This window comes from Catharus ustulatus, chromosome 2 (assembly GCF_009819885.2).
Source record: "Catharus ustulatus isolate bCatUst1 chromosome 2, bCatUst1.pri.v2, whole genome shotgun sequence".
Classification (NCBI taxonomy): Eukaryota; Metazoa; Chordata; class Aves; order Passeriformes; family Turdidae; genus Catharus; species Catharus ustulatus.
In genome coordinates, this window is record NC_046222.1 from 10,923,175 (window position 1) to 10,940,325 (window position 17,151).

Sequence of the window (17,151 nt, forward strand, 5' to 3'; positions counted from 1 at the left end):
TACAAAGAAATTCTTTCTTTTTGTTATTTTCTTAAGGAAATACAATCTTGCACGCTAAGAATACTGAGGATACATTGAAGTTATATAAAAGGTGTATAAAAGGCAAAAAATCATCTTGGCATTGCTCACATCAGATAAAAGACAGACACGAGGTTGCTTTGCTTTGCTTTGCTGACATCAAAACTGCTGAAACCTGCCTTTCTCCTCCTGCCTGTAAATGACATTCAAACCCGAGCGCACAGAAAGGGAACAGAGCTGGGAAATGCCTTGGCTGACCTGCAGGTGGACACTTTCCAGGAGCTCTTGCAATGTTTTAGGCTTGGTCCTTTTGCTTCCTCTGTGTGGGTTTGTCTTTCTGGGTGCAGCTTCTTCTTCCAAGATAATATCCACATAAATGAACTTGAAATTTCCCACTTTGTTGTTCAGCATGCCTGTCCATATGCCCATGGGAGTTTTGCAGATGATATCTATGATGTCTCCTTTCTAGAACAATAAAAAAACCACACCACTACTTACACCTCTAGTTTGCTATATGTAGCTTTTCCTCTGTGGACCAAAACCAGCACAAGTCAGTGTGAAGCAACTTTTTTTAATTACCTAGATTTAGTGCTTTTGCTTTTATAAAATCCCAGGAAAATAATTACAGAAAGTGGAGCTAGTCCTTATCTCCAAACCTTTGTGAAGGAGAGGTGAGCATAGGCAGCCCCCTCACTGTTTTGTGCTCTACTTGGTCCCTGAAAAGGGATAGGGTTGCATCAGCAATTAACTTTTGTCATGAGAAGTGGGCATAGTTTTGGCAAAAAGCAAGGAATTACTGTAAGGTTATTTTCAAAACGTGTGCCATAGCACTTACAGATTAATCTTATTATCTAGCCTCTCAAGGGTCTTCAAAAACCCTAGATAGCTGACCTATGTGAAAGTTGGGCTCCTACCCATTTTACAGTAAAAAACACTGGCTACTTTTCTCAAAGATAATAAAGAACATTTAACTCCCTTAGTAAATATGAGTGCTTAAAAGGGTGACAAAACAGGTATTTCAAGAGGACTTTTGGTAAAAGTGTTCGCAGCCACACTGTGGGAACCAAGGTCTCAGCTCAGGAAAATCATCATTCTGAGTAATTCTCATAGTAAAAAGGCTCTTACAAAGTCATACACTCTACACAAGTTGCTCCCAAGGACCTCAGAAATGAGCCCTCTCTTCTTGGCACATTTCACAGAGTTACATTGAAAGACTTTGAAGAGTTATCCAACAAATGCTTCTTGGTTTGGGATTGTGTTACAAAGTTAGAAATCAAGCTCAGTTTGTTGAGATGCGTCCACAGCTCCAAGATGTACATCTTTTCTAGTCTGGTCAAGGAACAGCAGGTCAAGTGTTCACCCTAGTTTTAGTACAAACCCAAGTACAAAATTCATTGTGAGCTGGTGACCTGGTTTAGTTAGAACATGGGGCTCAGAGCTGTGAGTACATTTGAAATAGAAACTAAACAAACATTTATTTAAAGCTCTAAAACACATGTTATTCTACAAACTGGTGCATTCAGATGTGGATGCAGGTCAGGATTAGGCAGTGGCTCCAAGCCAAGCTGCAGATGCACTTTGAATTCAGATTCAGGGTACTAAAATTTTGTGTGATAAATATAGGAAATTTCAACCCTAAGTATTAGTTTATAATTCCAAAATATACCACCTAAGTGACTAAAAAAGAAACCTGCATGAGCCAGCAGATATTTCCCATTTCATGGCCAGTTAAGTAGTTAAAACAGTTAAGCTGTATTAAAAGAACTGCCCTAGATGGGGGTGGAAGTGGAGGGCAAGTGCTGAAGACTGCAAGTACCAGCAGAACAACAGCTCTCATGTAAGCCAGAGAGAAGGAAGGAGTCTGTGAGAGACACAGGATTTGGCAAAAACAAAAATCTGTGAAGAAGAAAAGACTCTGAAGGGCTGGGTTTTTTCAGTAATGTTCAACTGGGCCCCTGTTTGTTGCTCCTCTTCCTTACTCACACAGCCCAGATAGCCCTTGCCATGTCTGGGCTGAAGAACAGTCATAGTTCAAACATAGGCTTAAGGAAAAGTTTAATGGAAAGCCAAACTGTTTTCCTTAAAGAAAAGTTTAATGGAAAGCCAAACTATCTTCCAGTGGGTGCCACTAAGCTTTGGATATATCCTATCTGTGATTGTGAAAGCTTGAGGAGACAACTTCACATCCAGTGAGACTTTACTCTTTCTCACTCCAGACCATGTATATGGGTAGCAACATATATTTCACTCTGAGGAAGGCTGGGGTATTTAGGGAGATACCATGAAGAGGTTACTACCTGGAACTTGTGCCTTAAAAAGCCTTTAGGAGCAGCTAAACCTTGTCTGAACTAAGTCCCCATAGAAGCGTTGCGAAACCAGACCTGCCTTGCTTGTTAGAGTGTTCCACATGCTTGAGCAGTTAAAAATTCATTACTAAATGTATTATTTACATGTAAAAAATGGTGCCCTGGCATTGTTGGTGGGAAGGAAGGAATCCTGGTGGCCTTACCTTGATTTTCAGCGAGTCGGTGTCGTAGGGGCTGGGGGTGAAGTCGGTGTGGACTTTGGCTCTGCCACAGAAGGGGCCGTTGTAGGGCACATCATCCTCCAGCCTCAGGCTGTCCCTGTTGCTCGTGCCATCAGAGCAGCTGGTCACCCCACCTGGCAGAGAGGCAGCGTGAGACACCCCTGCACCAAATGCCCACACATGAAACCCTACACAGCCCCAACACCACTCAATCAGAGACAGAGCATATTCTGTGTGGGTTTGACACGTCCCAGGATAACTACAGTCAATAAAAATCATGCTACGAGAGACAGAAGGAAATGGGTAGGAGATCTTTCATTAATATCTCCCCTAAAGTAATCTTTTTCTGGTGATGATACTAATAGACTACACATTTTATTTACAGACTTTTTGAAATATTACCTCTGCAGATTAATAAAATGTACCCTAAAAGTGCGATTTAGGGAAATAATTCTGCTGAACTTCTGCTGTTTATTCAGAGAAATGAAAACAAGCACTGTAGAAGTTATTTTATTTCATTCCACTGCTAGCTGAAGCATCAAAAGAACCTGCATTGCAGAGGGAAATTTTAATCTTATCAACATTTCTGCCTGTCATTTTATCCAAGTTGAGCAATAAAATATCAGCAGAGTAATTCAAGCAAATTTGAGCAAGCTCTGCAATATCCCATCCAAATATGTTCTTAGATAAGAGCAGCAGTGTGTTGGAAGTAAACTCCCATATGCGATTTTCACAAATCACGTCACAGAAAATGATCATAAAAATGGTTTTGTTTGAGGTGATTGCTTAAGTGCACAGCTCCATCTCAGGGCCAGATTAACTCTGAGTGCAAATGGTCTGGACTGCAGCTCCAGCCTGCACTCAGGGTGGCACAGCAGTGTCACCAGGGACAGCTGTGGCCTGCCACCCAGCAAATATCCACAGCAGAGCAACGCCGAGAGAGGTGAGGCACATTTCTCACCTCAGGCTCCTCTGCCCTCCAGCTGAGACTGCCCTGATGGGGGAGGGTTTGCAGTGGGTTTCAGCTGGGCTGTGTGTCCCAAAGCTGCCAGGTCAGACCCACATCTCCCATCATCTCAGAGGGACTTTGTCTGCCTGACATCTCCAGGGCAAAGGATGAGCTCACAGCCAGGCCACCAGGAGAGGATGTTTGTGTGGCTGCACCAGTGACTGCAAGCCCAGCACCAGGGCAGTGATAACCCCACACAAAATTATGGCATATATACCAGCAATATGCCCTATAATTCAAGTTTGTTTGGTTTTTTTTTTCTGTTAGTATTTCCACTCTTAAAAACACTCAATTTATTTCTGGAGAGATGCATATCTGCCCTAGCTGCTACCCATTTAACCAAATTACACTTTGTCTGCCAGATTGAAGAGCTCTCTACCATTGCATTTTTGACCACCAACTCTGATTCCACAGACATAAGCAATAACTATATTGATCCAGTGACTGAATAAGAAGTACAGGTGTCTTGTACTTACTAGATGAGCTCTGGCCACTGTTCAGACTATAGAGACTTTCCAAAGAGTCACTGGTTTTTAGGGAGACCTTCTCAGTGTGTGTTCCACCACCAGGATCATTGTCATCTTTTCCCTCTTCATTCTTTAACACAAAATCAAATGTTAACTCCCAAAAAATGTATTTCAGAGAAATTGTTTTGTTTGTTTTAAAGCATTATTGGAGATTAGCTCATCATTATTAAGAACTTATTTGTGAGAGAAGGCATTTTAGAGGTTGATGCCTGATACTAACCATGCCCAACAGTCATCCCCAGTATTTTATAGTCACGGAGAAATTCCCTGTCTTGGTTCTACCCCTCTCACTCCATCCCATCCCTGCTCCAACAGCTAAACCAGGAAGACTGCAACACACCATGGCAGAGCTGGAAGCTTGTAGTGGGAAATTTTTAGGCAGCCTGATAAGATTTTGCCTGCTTGTCTCAGAGAAAGGAATATAAAGCTCAGTTCTGGGAGAAGGTGGTGAAGAGCTGGCTGACACAGCTGTGTTTTACACTGGACTTTTTTTAAGCTGTGTTTTACACTGAACTTCTGAAGATGGTGGTTGCTTGGTGGCAGCTGGGGACAGCTTGCACACACGTAGGGCACTGCTGTGTTCCAGCACCGTGCTCACCCCACTGCCCAAGATTCTCCCTGTCCTCCAAATCCAGTGCATTCCAGAATTAACAGGTACATGCTTCTCTCACAAAGTCTAACAGTGTGTGAAATTAGCCCCTTAAATGAGTTTATACCAAGAAATCACACCTCAGGAATCACAGCCTGCTCAAAACAATAAGATCCATATTCACAGTTAAGTTAGAGACAATGTAACAAATAAATGAAATAAAGATGATCTTTCAAAACTGAAGGATTTTCCAGCAGAACTCATCATGTTGCCAGTGCATGTGATATCCTTATGCAACTGAAACTTCCTTCAGCACATTGTATTTGGGAAAATATAGTTATTCGTCAGTTAAATGATGAAGCAAAGATGATATTGCATGTGTGAAGCAGAGACCCATACAGGTACATATCAAGCAGAACACTGAAATTAAGAACTATCCTGGTTTTCAACAAGAATGGTGCTTGTTACACCAGCCAGCAGCATAACAGATTAATCAGGGAGCTGGTATTGATTGTCATCACCTCCTGCAGAAAGGAAGATCACGCTACATGTGTGTCCAACCAGATAATCCATTGAATTTCTGACATGGGAATTTTTGCTTTAAATGTGTAGAAAGGAAATATAAAAATACAATATAAAGATCATGGATTGCATTTAGGAAAAAAATAAAACTTGACTAATGAAAAACGGATCCTTTTCTTGGTCCTCCAAAAACTATTTAAAGGTATCCCGTGAAAAATTATTTTCCACTTGTGAGGTTCCTTATTTATTTATTTATGTATTTATTTATTTATTTATTTATTTATCCTTACTGGATATTGACTCATGAGATAGGATGCAGACTAGCTGGTGGGTTTTTTGATTTTTCAGTGTGACAAGTTTTTTTCTTTAAGTTTTTCAATTTTTAATTTTTTAAATTTTTTACTGATAAAAAGGACTGAGAAAGCAGGGTTTGCGGTATATGCAAGATTATGGGGGTTTTTTTATGATTAATAAAGATAGTTTCACTGAGATTAGATAAGGTAAAAGGAGATAAGGCATATGAGTTGGAATTCTCTAGGATGCTGGCTGACCTTTACAAAGTGGACTTCAGAAATAATTCTTGTATAGGGAGATAAATTTTTCTAATGAAGTTTTTTGTACTAACTGAGCATCACGCTGATGATGGGGCTCAACCAATACTCCCTTGTGTCCACATGAGGAGAGTTTTTTTGTGCTCTTACACACATGCTCATAGAAATGTTCCTTGATGAAAAAGCAAAATTAAATGATGTAAAACTCTTATGACTCTCTTGGCCCCTTACTATGTGATATGTGTGTACACTAAAATGCACAAGAAAGAACAGGTACATGCCAAAAGCTGGCTTAATTCAGTATGTGCTGTTACCCTGGTTTCATGGTTTGTCACAGCTGAGGACAGTTGAAACATGAACAGAAAAAATGCACATAATATTTTTACTTCACATATATTTCCAACAAACACAAGGCTCTTAGGCTGTATTTACCATCTCCTCGGAGAGTGCCTTGATGTATTTTTTACCCATCTTTTTCTTCATGGTAAGTGAAATGGCTCTCATCTTCTTACTCAGACTTCCTCCATTATTTGCTGCTTTGATTTGTACTGCTTCCCCAATGTCACTTATAGTCTCCAGCTCAGATATCTGCTTTGAAATCAAAAAGCAAGCAATAACTCACCACAAAAATAAAGTGCAGCATAATGAAGCAGGAATTATGGGGAAACATTAAGGACACTAACAAAGTTAGCATGACAAAATTCAGTCATGGCCATTTTCCTTGGAAATTTTGTACCTAAACAGGTTTGCAGCACAGTGCTCTAGGCATGAATGACAGAAAGAAAATATGTTTTATGGTAGGTAATGCTGTTTCCCATTATTTACTATCCCTAACATCAATAAGAATTGAGGGAAATTTTGCAGAGGTCTTGAAAACAAAAGTGAGATATCTGTGGGTTACTTGTAAAGTGCTGGTTTATTTGGGCATTTACCAGTGTGAATTGCACTTTTTAAAAAAAAATTGTTTCTAATTTTACATCAAAGTGCCAAAGTTAAGGTGTGAGTCTCTTTAAGTTTTGTCAAGGCCTCAATCACTCAGATGCAGGTACACAAGAGAAGTTCTCACCACTGTAAAATTCACACAATAGCTCCCCAATGTTTTTGCATAACTGCCATGGGAAAGGGAACTGCAGAAATTTAAACTTTGTGTTCTACAGACCTCAGCTGAATCATCTGTCTTCGATATGGAGTGATGCCTGAAGCGGTCAAAGCTTCCAAAGCTGCTTGTGCGCTGCAAAAGAAGAGAGGACAAACCTTCACTCACTGCTGGTGCTCTGCTTTGTTCTGTTATTGAGACTTAAATAAAACTGCTAAGCCACCTGTTGATGTTAAAAATCCCTCCCCTATCAGTGGACCATGAACTGCTACATCCGGCTAGAAACAAAATAAAAGGTGACTGTGGGGGAAAAAATTGTGAATTTACAGGTGGAAGTAGAAAAATACAAGAAAAACAATATTGCTTCAAATAATAATTAGGTAGTAGATAATTTTATGAGTTCTTCTACATCTTTTTCACATTTCTGTGTATAGATAACCATACATTATTTGCAGGAAAGAAAGACTTTTTTATGAGTTAAGAAAAAAAGTGTTTTCATAAACATGATACAAGCAATAGACTTGTTTTTGGTGTTGTAAATTGTGGCAATTTATGCAATGTATTTTTGCAGCTGAGGAGACAATTTATGGTTCTTTACCATCAGGAATGAGCAAAGACTGCTGAGGATTATGAATACATCTTGTCCAAAATGCACACATTGCAGAGGGAGTAAGTAACAGAATAATCAGGCAGGGTTTGTGCTTTTCTTCCCAATTTTCCAATTAGAAATTCTGACTTTTAGACATAAATGGGTACAATTTTCTGCCATACCACAGCTTTACTTGGCTTAACAAAGCTGCATTGCCTGAGCTGTGCATTAAGAGACAGTGAATGGATTGCTCTGACTTCCCTCCAGTTTTTCCTCTTTCTGCATGTGGATAAATGACATGGAAATAGGGAAGTGGAACAGCAGATTATGAGGAGTGGGGTCATACAGAAATACCTGTCAGAGCTGCCTGACACTGCACTGCCCATGGTGGCAAAATGCATAAAATTGGCATTGATGACAAATTGGGAGTGTGGCCCTAAAACCAGCCAGAATTTGGACATCTCTCCACTCTACAGCGTCTTTAAGAGCTTGTTTTTATGTCTTCACCTACACTCACAGCTAAATCTAGAATGACTTGTGTTTTTATAAGTACTTCCCTCTTCCACACTAAATGGAAGTCTTTAATGCAGTATGAGAGCTCTTGAGTAGGGTTCACTACTGTATATAAGGCAATACAATCTCAGTCTATCTTGAGTATTCAAAATCCCCTCTGGAGGGAAAAAACACTGAACTAAAATAGCAAACCACAAAATAAATACATTCTGTCTGATTTAATAAGTGATTTTAGACTATCTGGGCTTCAGATTTTCCTGTACTTGTTCATTTTTTTGCCTTGCCCATGTGATCTCAGCCAAACTAGTTCCTTGTTCCATTGCTTTCTTCCCCACCCCAGCCACATGAGTCATTTCCTCATCTCCCCCAGATTTCTAAAGCCCCCACTGTGCACTCTTCACCTGCCATCTCCAGCTCCCTCCTTTGGCTGTCAATCCAGGAATTCCACAAGCTTCGAGCTCCCAGCTTTCCTATTACAGAGTTTCAGCGTTCCCCACCAGGCAAGAATTGTCATGAGGCAGCCTGAGAAGCAGCAGAGGTGGAACATCCTTTGGACAACAAAAGAGGAGGAGCAAAGGACTGGTTTGGGATCCATCACACTGCAGGCACGCCTGATGCTGGACCTGCTTCCAGAGGTTAAGGAGAAATCTCTCCTTGATGTATTTCCCTGTTTCCCCAAACTTATTATTAACCAGTTCTGCCACCTCCCCCAAAAAATGAATGTGGACATAGCAATGGGAGCCTGAGCAGAGTCAGATGGAAAAGTCTACCCGTATTTTGGCTCCATAATCTAAGCAGTGAAGCTTAAAAGAATAAAAACATCCTCTTCCCTCCCCTCCTCCTATATTTCTGGGCACATCTAACCTGAAAAATATTTCCAGCCAAAGGTTATTCGAAGAAACTGACCCAGATTTGTGAATATTTTTGAACAACTATAATGACATTTACTATTCACTGAGGAGGAAAAAAAAAGACAAAAATATCACGCAGGTCTCCTCTTAATTTATTATAAAATCTCTTGTCTAAACGTTGTGGTGTATTTGTTTTTACATTGTGAAATAGAAAATGACAATCTGAATTCTACATTTAATTTTTATCTAAAATTCCAATAAAAAGCTTTACTATTAAGTAGATGAAGAACGTCCTGTGACAAGGGGTTAGCTCAATAGTATGATATAAAACACAGCCCTGAGGATTATGGTTCTATTAGACAGGATTAACACCTTTCACTAGCTTGTCAACCCAGCCAAATGTACCCTGCAGCACAGAGCAGGAAGGAGAAGGGAGCCTGGGATTCACAGCAATACTGGGAAGGGAAAGTTTAAAATTGTCTCAGCAATCTCTGAACATACACTGACCTTTCTGTTGCATTCCAACACTCGAATATGTCTAGTAGGAATAAGTGTATATTAAAGTGCAGATGTGCTTGAAATAGTTTAAAATGAACAAGAGGGAAAACATTGTTTAGTGCTGGTCTTACCTATAAACAGCTTGAGCACAGGGAAATCAGTTATTCTTTTTTGACCCTCGAAACAACCTTATATCCTACATGTGCAGGAGCCTTGGGCTATTTGGTAGCGTACTTCAGTGTTGCTTCATCCTTATTAAATATTAATAAGGGTTACAGGATGATTTCCACTGTTCTAGATAATGGTCTTGCTGCACTGGAGAGCACTGAATAGGGCTGCTTCAGCACTTCTCTATACTAACTTTTTCCATTAAGTAATCAATAGGCACCACCTTTTAAAAATGTATCCAGCCCCATTATACTGATAACGAAAAGCAGATTTAGGAGCTCCTGGCTGCAAAGGAAATGGGACTATTACTTTCAGTAGTGTCAGTCACTGCATTAGTGTCAGGGAACACCTACTTTGTGAAGATATGGACAGGCCTTATTTCCAGGTGAAGGGAAGCTTTTAAAGTAAATGCAAAGCTACTAAGAGAAAATACGCTATTGACTTTTGATACCAGGATTCAGCATCCTATAAAGTTAAGTGGTTTTTCTGGCTCAATTCATGCAAGAGCTACCCAGGGATATGTTAAGCAAATATGAATTTGCTCAGTAAAATCTAATGGAGGCATGGGCAGAGGGAGAAACAACTGTGTTTTCCCGCACAAGGACTGATCAAATGATTTCTATAAATCAACGCAGTAACTTTCATCTCTTCCCATTCAGTATTCCAATCTAACATAATAGAAAATATCAAAGCTACTTTTAAGTATTTGAAAACCTTCTTCCATCTTCTCGTATATAATTTATTCCCTGAAATCCAGGAACTTTAAATAATCCTTTTACAGGGATAAGTGCTCTGTAATCGTTGTTTATTTTAATTTGGACAGTCTGCAGTTGATTGTCTGGTTTGTCTGTAAATAGCCTATTATTTTTCCCTAGAAAATAATATGGTATGGTATGCAAATAGTAAGACAACAACAGGTTCTGCAATCCACGTCTTTCTGTTATAAAACATCCTTCCCTTGTAGGAGGTACCATAGGAGAAGTAAGTTCTTGTCTGTGACAAACTAGTCAGAGCTTCCCTGTGTCTAAAAACAACCTTTGAGCCACAACTGACAGCAGTTATCCTGATAAATAAACATTATGGGAGATATTAATCCCATATTTTTCTTTGGACAATTCACACTGCTCAGCAATCTTGTTGCCTGCTGTCAGAAATCCTGGCCCATTATATTTTGCTTCAAGTCCTATTCAAAATATCTTTTAAGTCCCACATGTGTCAAAGGCTTTGTACTGACCCTCTCACACAAGTAAATCTCTTAAAATTCCTCCATGCATTTAAATTTTTAACTTCCATTCATCCTTAGACTACCCAAACCATGTAAGCTGTATAGGGGCAAATATGGACACTGGAAGTAATAAAAAGGGAGCTCAGCATGTTGCTCAATTTCCTTGCCTGTCACAGGCACTTGTCTTCTTCCCTCTTTTTTGAAAGCAGACACAGCAGCCCTCAAGAGAACAGCCTGTTCTTGCTGCTCTGATTGATGGAGATAAGTGGAGATCAGGATTTGATTCATTTGTTCTATTCTCTGATGGTTCTAGTCCCTTCAGAAGGAGGAGACCACTCTGAGAATGAAAGAGTTACCAAGTAGGGATAAATATTTCCACTCTGCTAGCTCATCTTCTTGCATAGATAATCAAAAGAATTGTCTCCTACTTTCCCAGATGGCAGGATAGCAATTTATAGCTTTTTGGATGTTCTGTGGGAAAAAAAGCCCCACAAACCAAACACCACCAAAAAAAAAAGTCCTCACTTCTGTATAAAGAATGGGAATTTGCATAAAATATTAAACATCTCTCCAAAGGGTAAGAGAAGCAACAAAAGAGAAAACACCATGACCTCTCTACCACATGGAATTTTTCCTATTTACACATTAGTTACACATACAGAACTTCTGACCACTAACCAACACATTAATATAACTTTATAGCCCACATGAAACACGGCCTAAACCTTGCACTTCACCAGTCAAAAGCAATAAAAAAGATACAGCTTGTTCCTGCTAACTCAAATAGAGCAATCTACTGAAATGGCATTTTTAACTGGCTTAAAAATGACTCTATAAAAGACTGGTTGTTATCATGGCCTGGTGTTCAGTAGCTGCATGGACGTGGGGGAGAGAGGGAAGTAAAGTGAACTTTGAACAGAGCTGCCACCACGAAGCCTCAGATCAAACACCCTAATTTTAACAGTGGAAAAGGACTGGAAAAGCAAAGGTGAATTAAAAAAAAATAAAAAATGAGTTAATCATACCTAGCACTCCCCCAGGTGAACAAACCGCGCTCTCCAAAGCAAACACTGAGCAGCTGTTTTATCAGTGCCTCTAAGTGGTACCAGCCTGGCTCTCTCCAGCCTCAATCCCTGCTGACACCAGGCACGTAGCTCCCAAGAACCCAGCCAGATCCCCAGTGCAAACCCAGCCTCCAGAGCTGCCTTCCAGGGGCACCCTGCCCTGGGCAGGCGTGGGGCAGCTGAGAACAAGGGCACAGCTGCTGCTCCTGGAGTTAAACCAGGGTGGGATTGCTGGCAAGGTCTGTAAGCCTTCCTCTGGAAAGGGGCAGCCCTGCAGGACATCTGAGCAAAGAGGCAGTTTAGTCTGGAAAAAAAAAATGTGCTGCGATGATTAAACAGCTTTGTGAGGGACTAAATAAGGAAGCAATTTTGGAAAAGCCAGTCCTAACACTCGGAAAGTTTTCTGCAAGTGAGAATTGCAAAATGTGCAAGGGGGGAAGGGATCTGACTCCACTTTCTTTAAATGCACATTGACCCTGAATTTTGAGCACCGGCGTTGCTGCCCAGTTGCTGCAGAGCACTCTCAGTTCCCAGTGAGAAAAGTCACTCCAAGTGCTCTTCTGGCAGTCTGTCCAATTCTGGGAGTGTGCACACAGGTATTTGCAATAATTATGTAATTAAGACTTTATTATTTATATGACATTTAATTAAAAGTGACTTTCAGTGGCACACAAAACCATGAAAAGAAAATGACTTTAAAAGAAGGTTAAGGATGTGTGACAAACTCAGAGGAGCTATGAAAATGACAGTTAAGGATTGGGCATGATGTGCACTTCCACCTCCCTGCTATCCCTTTTTTACCCTTCATTTACACATGGGCAGAAACACAGAGGGCTGAGCCTTGAAATCCACCCTCCCCAAAACCATCACTGCAGCAGAGGGGACGCTGCCTGAGTAAAGAATGGTTAAACACTTGGTAAGCATTGCAGGCTTTGATCTTTAATCCCTTAAATACCAACATCTTTCCTGTCCTGAAACTTCCTCCTCTTCAAACCAGCTGAGTTCACAGAAGAATTCTCACATTTCAAACCCAAATCACCTAGCAGCTTCAATTAAAGTTCTTTCCCTGCTTACTTATACAGCATGATTTTAATAATGTTGTGTGTTATCTAGGTCCTGACCTTGCAGGGTTTTGCTGGGTTTCCTGTGTGAGAGAAATTACTCACAAGCATGTTTGCTTTAAGTGAAGACAAAAATACATATCCCCAAAGAGGAGCTGAGAAGAATCCAGCCCCAAAGGTTCACTTTTTTACAGGGACCCCCATGCCTGGCCAGCACACCCACGAGTGGGACAACCAGCTTGCCCTGGCAGAGGAGGTGGGAATGTGGCTGTTCAGTGGAAGGTGTTCCTTCAAATGACCTTCCTAATGGAAACAACGTTTAAAAAAATAACCTCTAAGTCAGGGTCAAGTCTGACCGTCTCAAAAGCTCGTTTGTTCTTTTTCTGAAGAGTAAGCAAACTTCAGAAAGCCCTTACTCGAGTTTTACTGCCCTGCTGCAGTCTTACCCTTGACAACAGGTAATGACCAACAATAAGCTAATTCTAAGAAACTTGGGGGAGGGGGGCAGAAAGAGAGTTAGTTTTTATTACTTTTAAATGAGTGTTTGATACATCATCTTGGTTCCCCTGATTAATGTTCGCAGCAAACTCAGCCATTGGAGTTGTAATGTTTCTGCAAGCTTCCCTACAGCAAAGCCTAGCCATTAATTCAGTGGCATATGTCAGCTCAGCAGAGCAAGGTCACTCTTCTCTTTCAAGGGGAACCTTTTTAGAAATAATAAAACTGACAGAAAGTTCTTTTTTGCATGCTTTATGTCACCTGAGGTTGAGTGCTGCAGTTAATATCACAGAGCTTATAAACATTCCCATCTTCAGCAGTCTCCAAACCCACCGGGCTCCTAGAATCTCAACTTTTTCTTTTTTTTAAAGTAATATAGTGACAGCTTTATGTGGGGCAGATATACTGTATGTAATTCTAAATGAGTAAAAGGTAAGTAAAAAATGAACAAATCTTTTCTTGAGCATTTCAGAGGAGAAATTTTGGAAGATACTAAGGACTGCTGATACTGCAGGATGTTAGTGCCTAGAGAAAAAGATGTGGGATTAGAGACTTTATCTCCATGGATGTTTGCATCTTTGGAAAAAAGGAGGAAATTTTAAAATGCACCAGTCCACCCTGTTTCCATTTCACTGCTAACTGATACTGTATACGAATGTGATGTAAAGAGAACACAAAATTAATTGATCTATTTATGGGATGATTTTGAATTTGTAAGTAAAGCTGTCCTAGTCATCTGTTATGATAACTAATTGCAACTGGAGCTTATTTTTCGGGGTACAAATATTATGGAGCATGATAAACAAAATAACTAGCTGAAGAATAAGATCCAAACAGTAGGCCATTTTTCCCCCTCATTATCTCCCTTCAGACATCTTGACTACACTTGATTAATGAATCCATAGTGAGATTAGCTGAAATTGCCTTAATGGAGATGCACTACAGTAGAGAAGCAAAATTCAGTGCAGTATCTATCATCAGTCACTGTGAATTTGAGTGCTTCATCAGATCTGTATGTCCATTTATTTAAATTATTTTTATATTGGAAAACAAAGCAAAAAAACTAACAAAGAAATAAAATACTACACTCATTAGAGTGGGTTAACTTTTGACTCCTTTGAAATGTAGACTAAAGTCACCATTTCTTCTCTTTCTTGTGTCCTCCCTTGTCAAATGGCTGTGTTCCAACATTGGCATTTGTCATCCACAGGCCAAAGTTGTCCTTATTGCCCAGTTGAAGAAAGCACACGTGGCACTTCATTGCAGCTTCTCAGCCTTCAAAAACTGGACATGCTCGCACAGTTTATGCCTGGGAATCCTAAATGCGCTCCTGGGAATTTTGAACTCATAAGTTCAGCAAGCTTTTGGTTCTGTATGGAAGCTTAAAGAAGGTTGCCAGCTCAGGGTTTCTGTATGATTTGGGAGTGTGTAAGAATCCTTCTTAGTGCACAAGTTATAATGCATTAAATGCTGTCTTTGCTTTGTAGTGTAAACTCAGTAATTGCAATCCTAGGGAAAAAAAATCTAGGAATCTGAAGGTATCATCCTGACTCTGTTCAGGTCACTCCAGGAAAGGAATTAACACAATCAACATCTCACTGGGGTGCCAGTAAGGGCACATCAATTCTTTCTCTCCATTTGATTATCTCTGTGGCATGGGTCCTTGTGATCACAGCTCAGTGGAAAAGTACAGGTTCATTTCATGAAAAACAAGTGTACCAGGTGCCTGCAGTGTGTTTTCATCCTGACACATGAGAAAAGTGAGACTGAGCATTTTCCCCCTGCCCTGCTCCCGCAGCCTCCACGAGAACCAGTAGTGGAGAGACACTCCCCAGTGAGGTGCTGCTACTGAGGCAGACACAGTACTGAGGGCTTTGAGGTGTGCTTTGAGCCCCAGATTAACATTCCAAATCCTGTTGAAATCATCCCTATCACTGCAAAGGGAGCTGTGCCAACCACACAATTTAAAGCTGTCACAAAGGGGTCGGAAGATGTTGCCTCTTCCCATTCCTTCAGATGTGGGCTAAAATTGCAAACACAAAGATATTTTCAAACATTTTACCACAATTAACAAGATATATTAGTCAAGCAAATATAAACTCCATTATAGAGACAGGGAGAAAATAATGCAAACATGCCAATAGCCAGCATCAGAAGAGCCCTGGAACATGCTTGTGCTAGAGCTGAATGCCTGCTCTACCATCATCAGTCATTTCATGCATCCTCTCCACAGGTTCTGAGCTGCTTATCCAGAAGTGAACAAAATCCCCTTTCCAGATTTTTGAAGTGGTTTTTGAACTTTACATCTGATCCTAAAGAAGGAGGCAGAGAGACAGAAGTGTAGGAGCCAAAGAGCAGAGCTGTGGTGAGTGAAACAGTCCAGAAGCGGTGGAGCTGAGCATCCCCTTTGTACAGGAGGAGGCAGCAGAGAAGCTGTGTGAGCTCACTCAGCTGCCTTGGCCACTGTGTTGTCTCCTATTCACACACCTGCTTTTGGCTGTGCTGCTGTAAGTGAAGCTGATTTCTCTGTCTCATGGCTGCAGCCTGTCAGTGACACATCTCCATCCCTGTCTCGAGCATAATGGCAGAGGGAAGACATGAAAGTGCTCCATGTTTTCTGGTTGGGCAGGATTCCTCTAGTGTTGATCTTCCCCCTGAAGAAGCCATGAGGAGCACTGCAGAAAAGCCTAAAGCCAAGTCCTCAAATATTCAGGGACTCATGCCCCATTTGTCCTTCAACATACCTGGAAGAACAGCAAATCTGCCACACTCTCTGATGAAATGCAGCATGGAAAAGTAGAGGAACTCACACTGCTTACAGTTCTCAAGGAAGGGACCATTCTACACGTCATGGAAATCAAGTTCAGCACTGCTAGGATGCTCTTGTGAAGATGATAAAAGAAATTAAGGCAAAGAAGGATAAAAAAAGGACTAAAACTCCACCAGAAGACATAATGGTGCAGAACTAGAGCTTCTTGCCAGAGAAAACTTGTCAGCTTCAGTGCTGGGTGATGAGATAGAAGACCCTTTGCTCTTGACCTTCAGCTTTCCAGAAAGGGCCCAGAAGATTTTATGACTGGCAATTAAGCAGCCTGAAAACTCTGTACAGGTGAATTAATTATCCAGATTTCTGTGTACCCATGGAATAAACCAAAGAAAGTATAGAGAGGAAAACTGGCAGAAACATATATGTTGTATATAGTCAAAGAAGCAGCTTACATGAAGAAGTCTCCAAACTTTTTGCCAGGCTGGAATTTCACTCTCAAGTTTAAGAAGAAAAACAGCAAGAACATGCTCTTGGGTGCACTGTCAGTGGAATAAGATTTTTAAAAAGCTACAAGGGTAAGAGTAAGCATGAACACAGAAGAGATTTCACTTAGGAAAAAGATAAGTGGTCGTTCATCTCCTTGTGGAATAACAACACACGGAGTACACCTATATCTGATTCATGAAACAAAGTTTTCTATTAGGATGGTTTAAAGGATATATGATATTCTAAATATTCAGAGTATCTGTAGCCTGGTTGCAAGCAGCAAATGTTAAGCAAAACCACTGACACTGCCAATTTGTGGAACAGAGTATAACTATTTCTAACAACTGGAGTAACTCTGCTGTATTTGTTGCAGCCTTTCAGAAGAGAAGCCTTGAGGGATATTGTGATTACAGAGACTCAGAAGACTTTTTTCCCCCTTCTCAAGAGTGGGTATTCCCAGTGGGTTCTGCCCACAGCGCAAGGGGTTGATTCTTCTTGCTGAAGTGTTTGTATCCACCTAGAAAGTGCTTATACAGCTGCCAAGTGATGGCTTTATAAGAGCTTTTGTCTGAATTTATGCCGTGACATAGAT

The 17,151-nt window shown here is 40.6% G+C and overlaps 1 protein-coding gene across 4 annotated transcripts in view; it reads right to left on the bottom strand.

Moving 5' to 3' along the window:
- Positions 1–17,151, bottom strand: part of LOC116992504 (SAM domain-containing protein SAMSN-1-like) — a 73,272-nt gene that overhangs the window by 11,823 nt on the left and 44,298 nt on the right. For 3 of the 4 annotated variants that reach the window (XM_033052201.1, XM_033052200.2, XM_033052202.1), the window contains 5 exons: positions 6,903–6,974; positions 6,176–6,334; positions 4,031–4,151; positions 2,528–2,679; positions 277–483 (listed from right to left, as the gene is read on the bottom strand). In XM_033052201.1, the coding sequence (XP_032908092.1) occupies positions 277–483; positions 2,528–2,679; positions 4,031–4,151; positions 6,176–6,334; positions 6,903–6,974 (711 nt within the window). The remainder of the gene's footprint in view (positions 1–276; positions 484–2,527; positions 2,680–4,030; positions 4,152–6,175; positions 6,335–6,902; positions 6,975–17,151) is intronic. The other variant, XM_033052203.1, reaches the window with a different exon arrangement.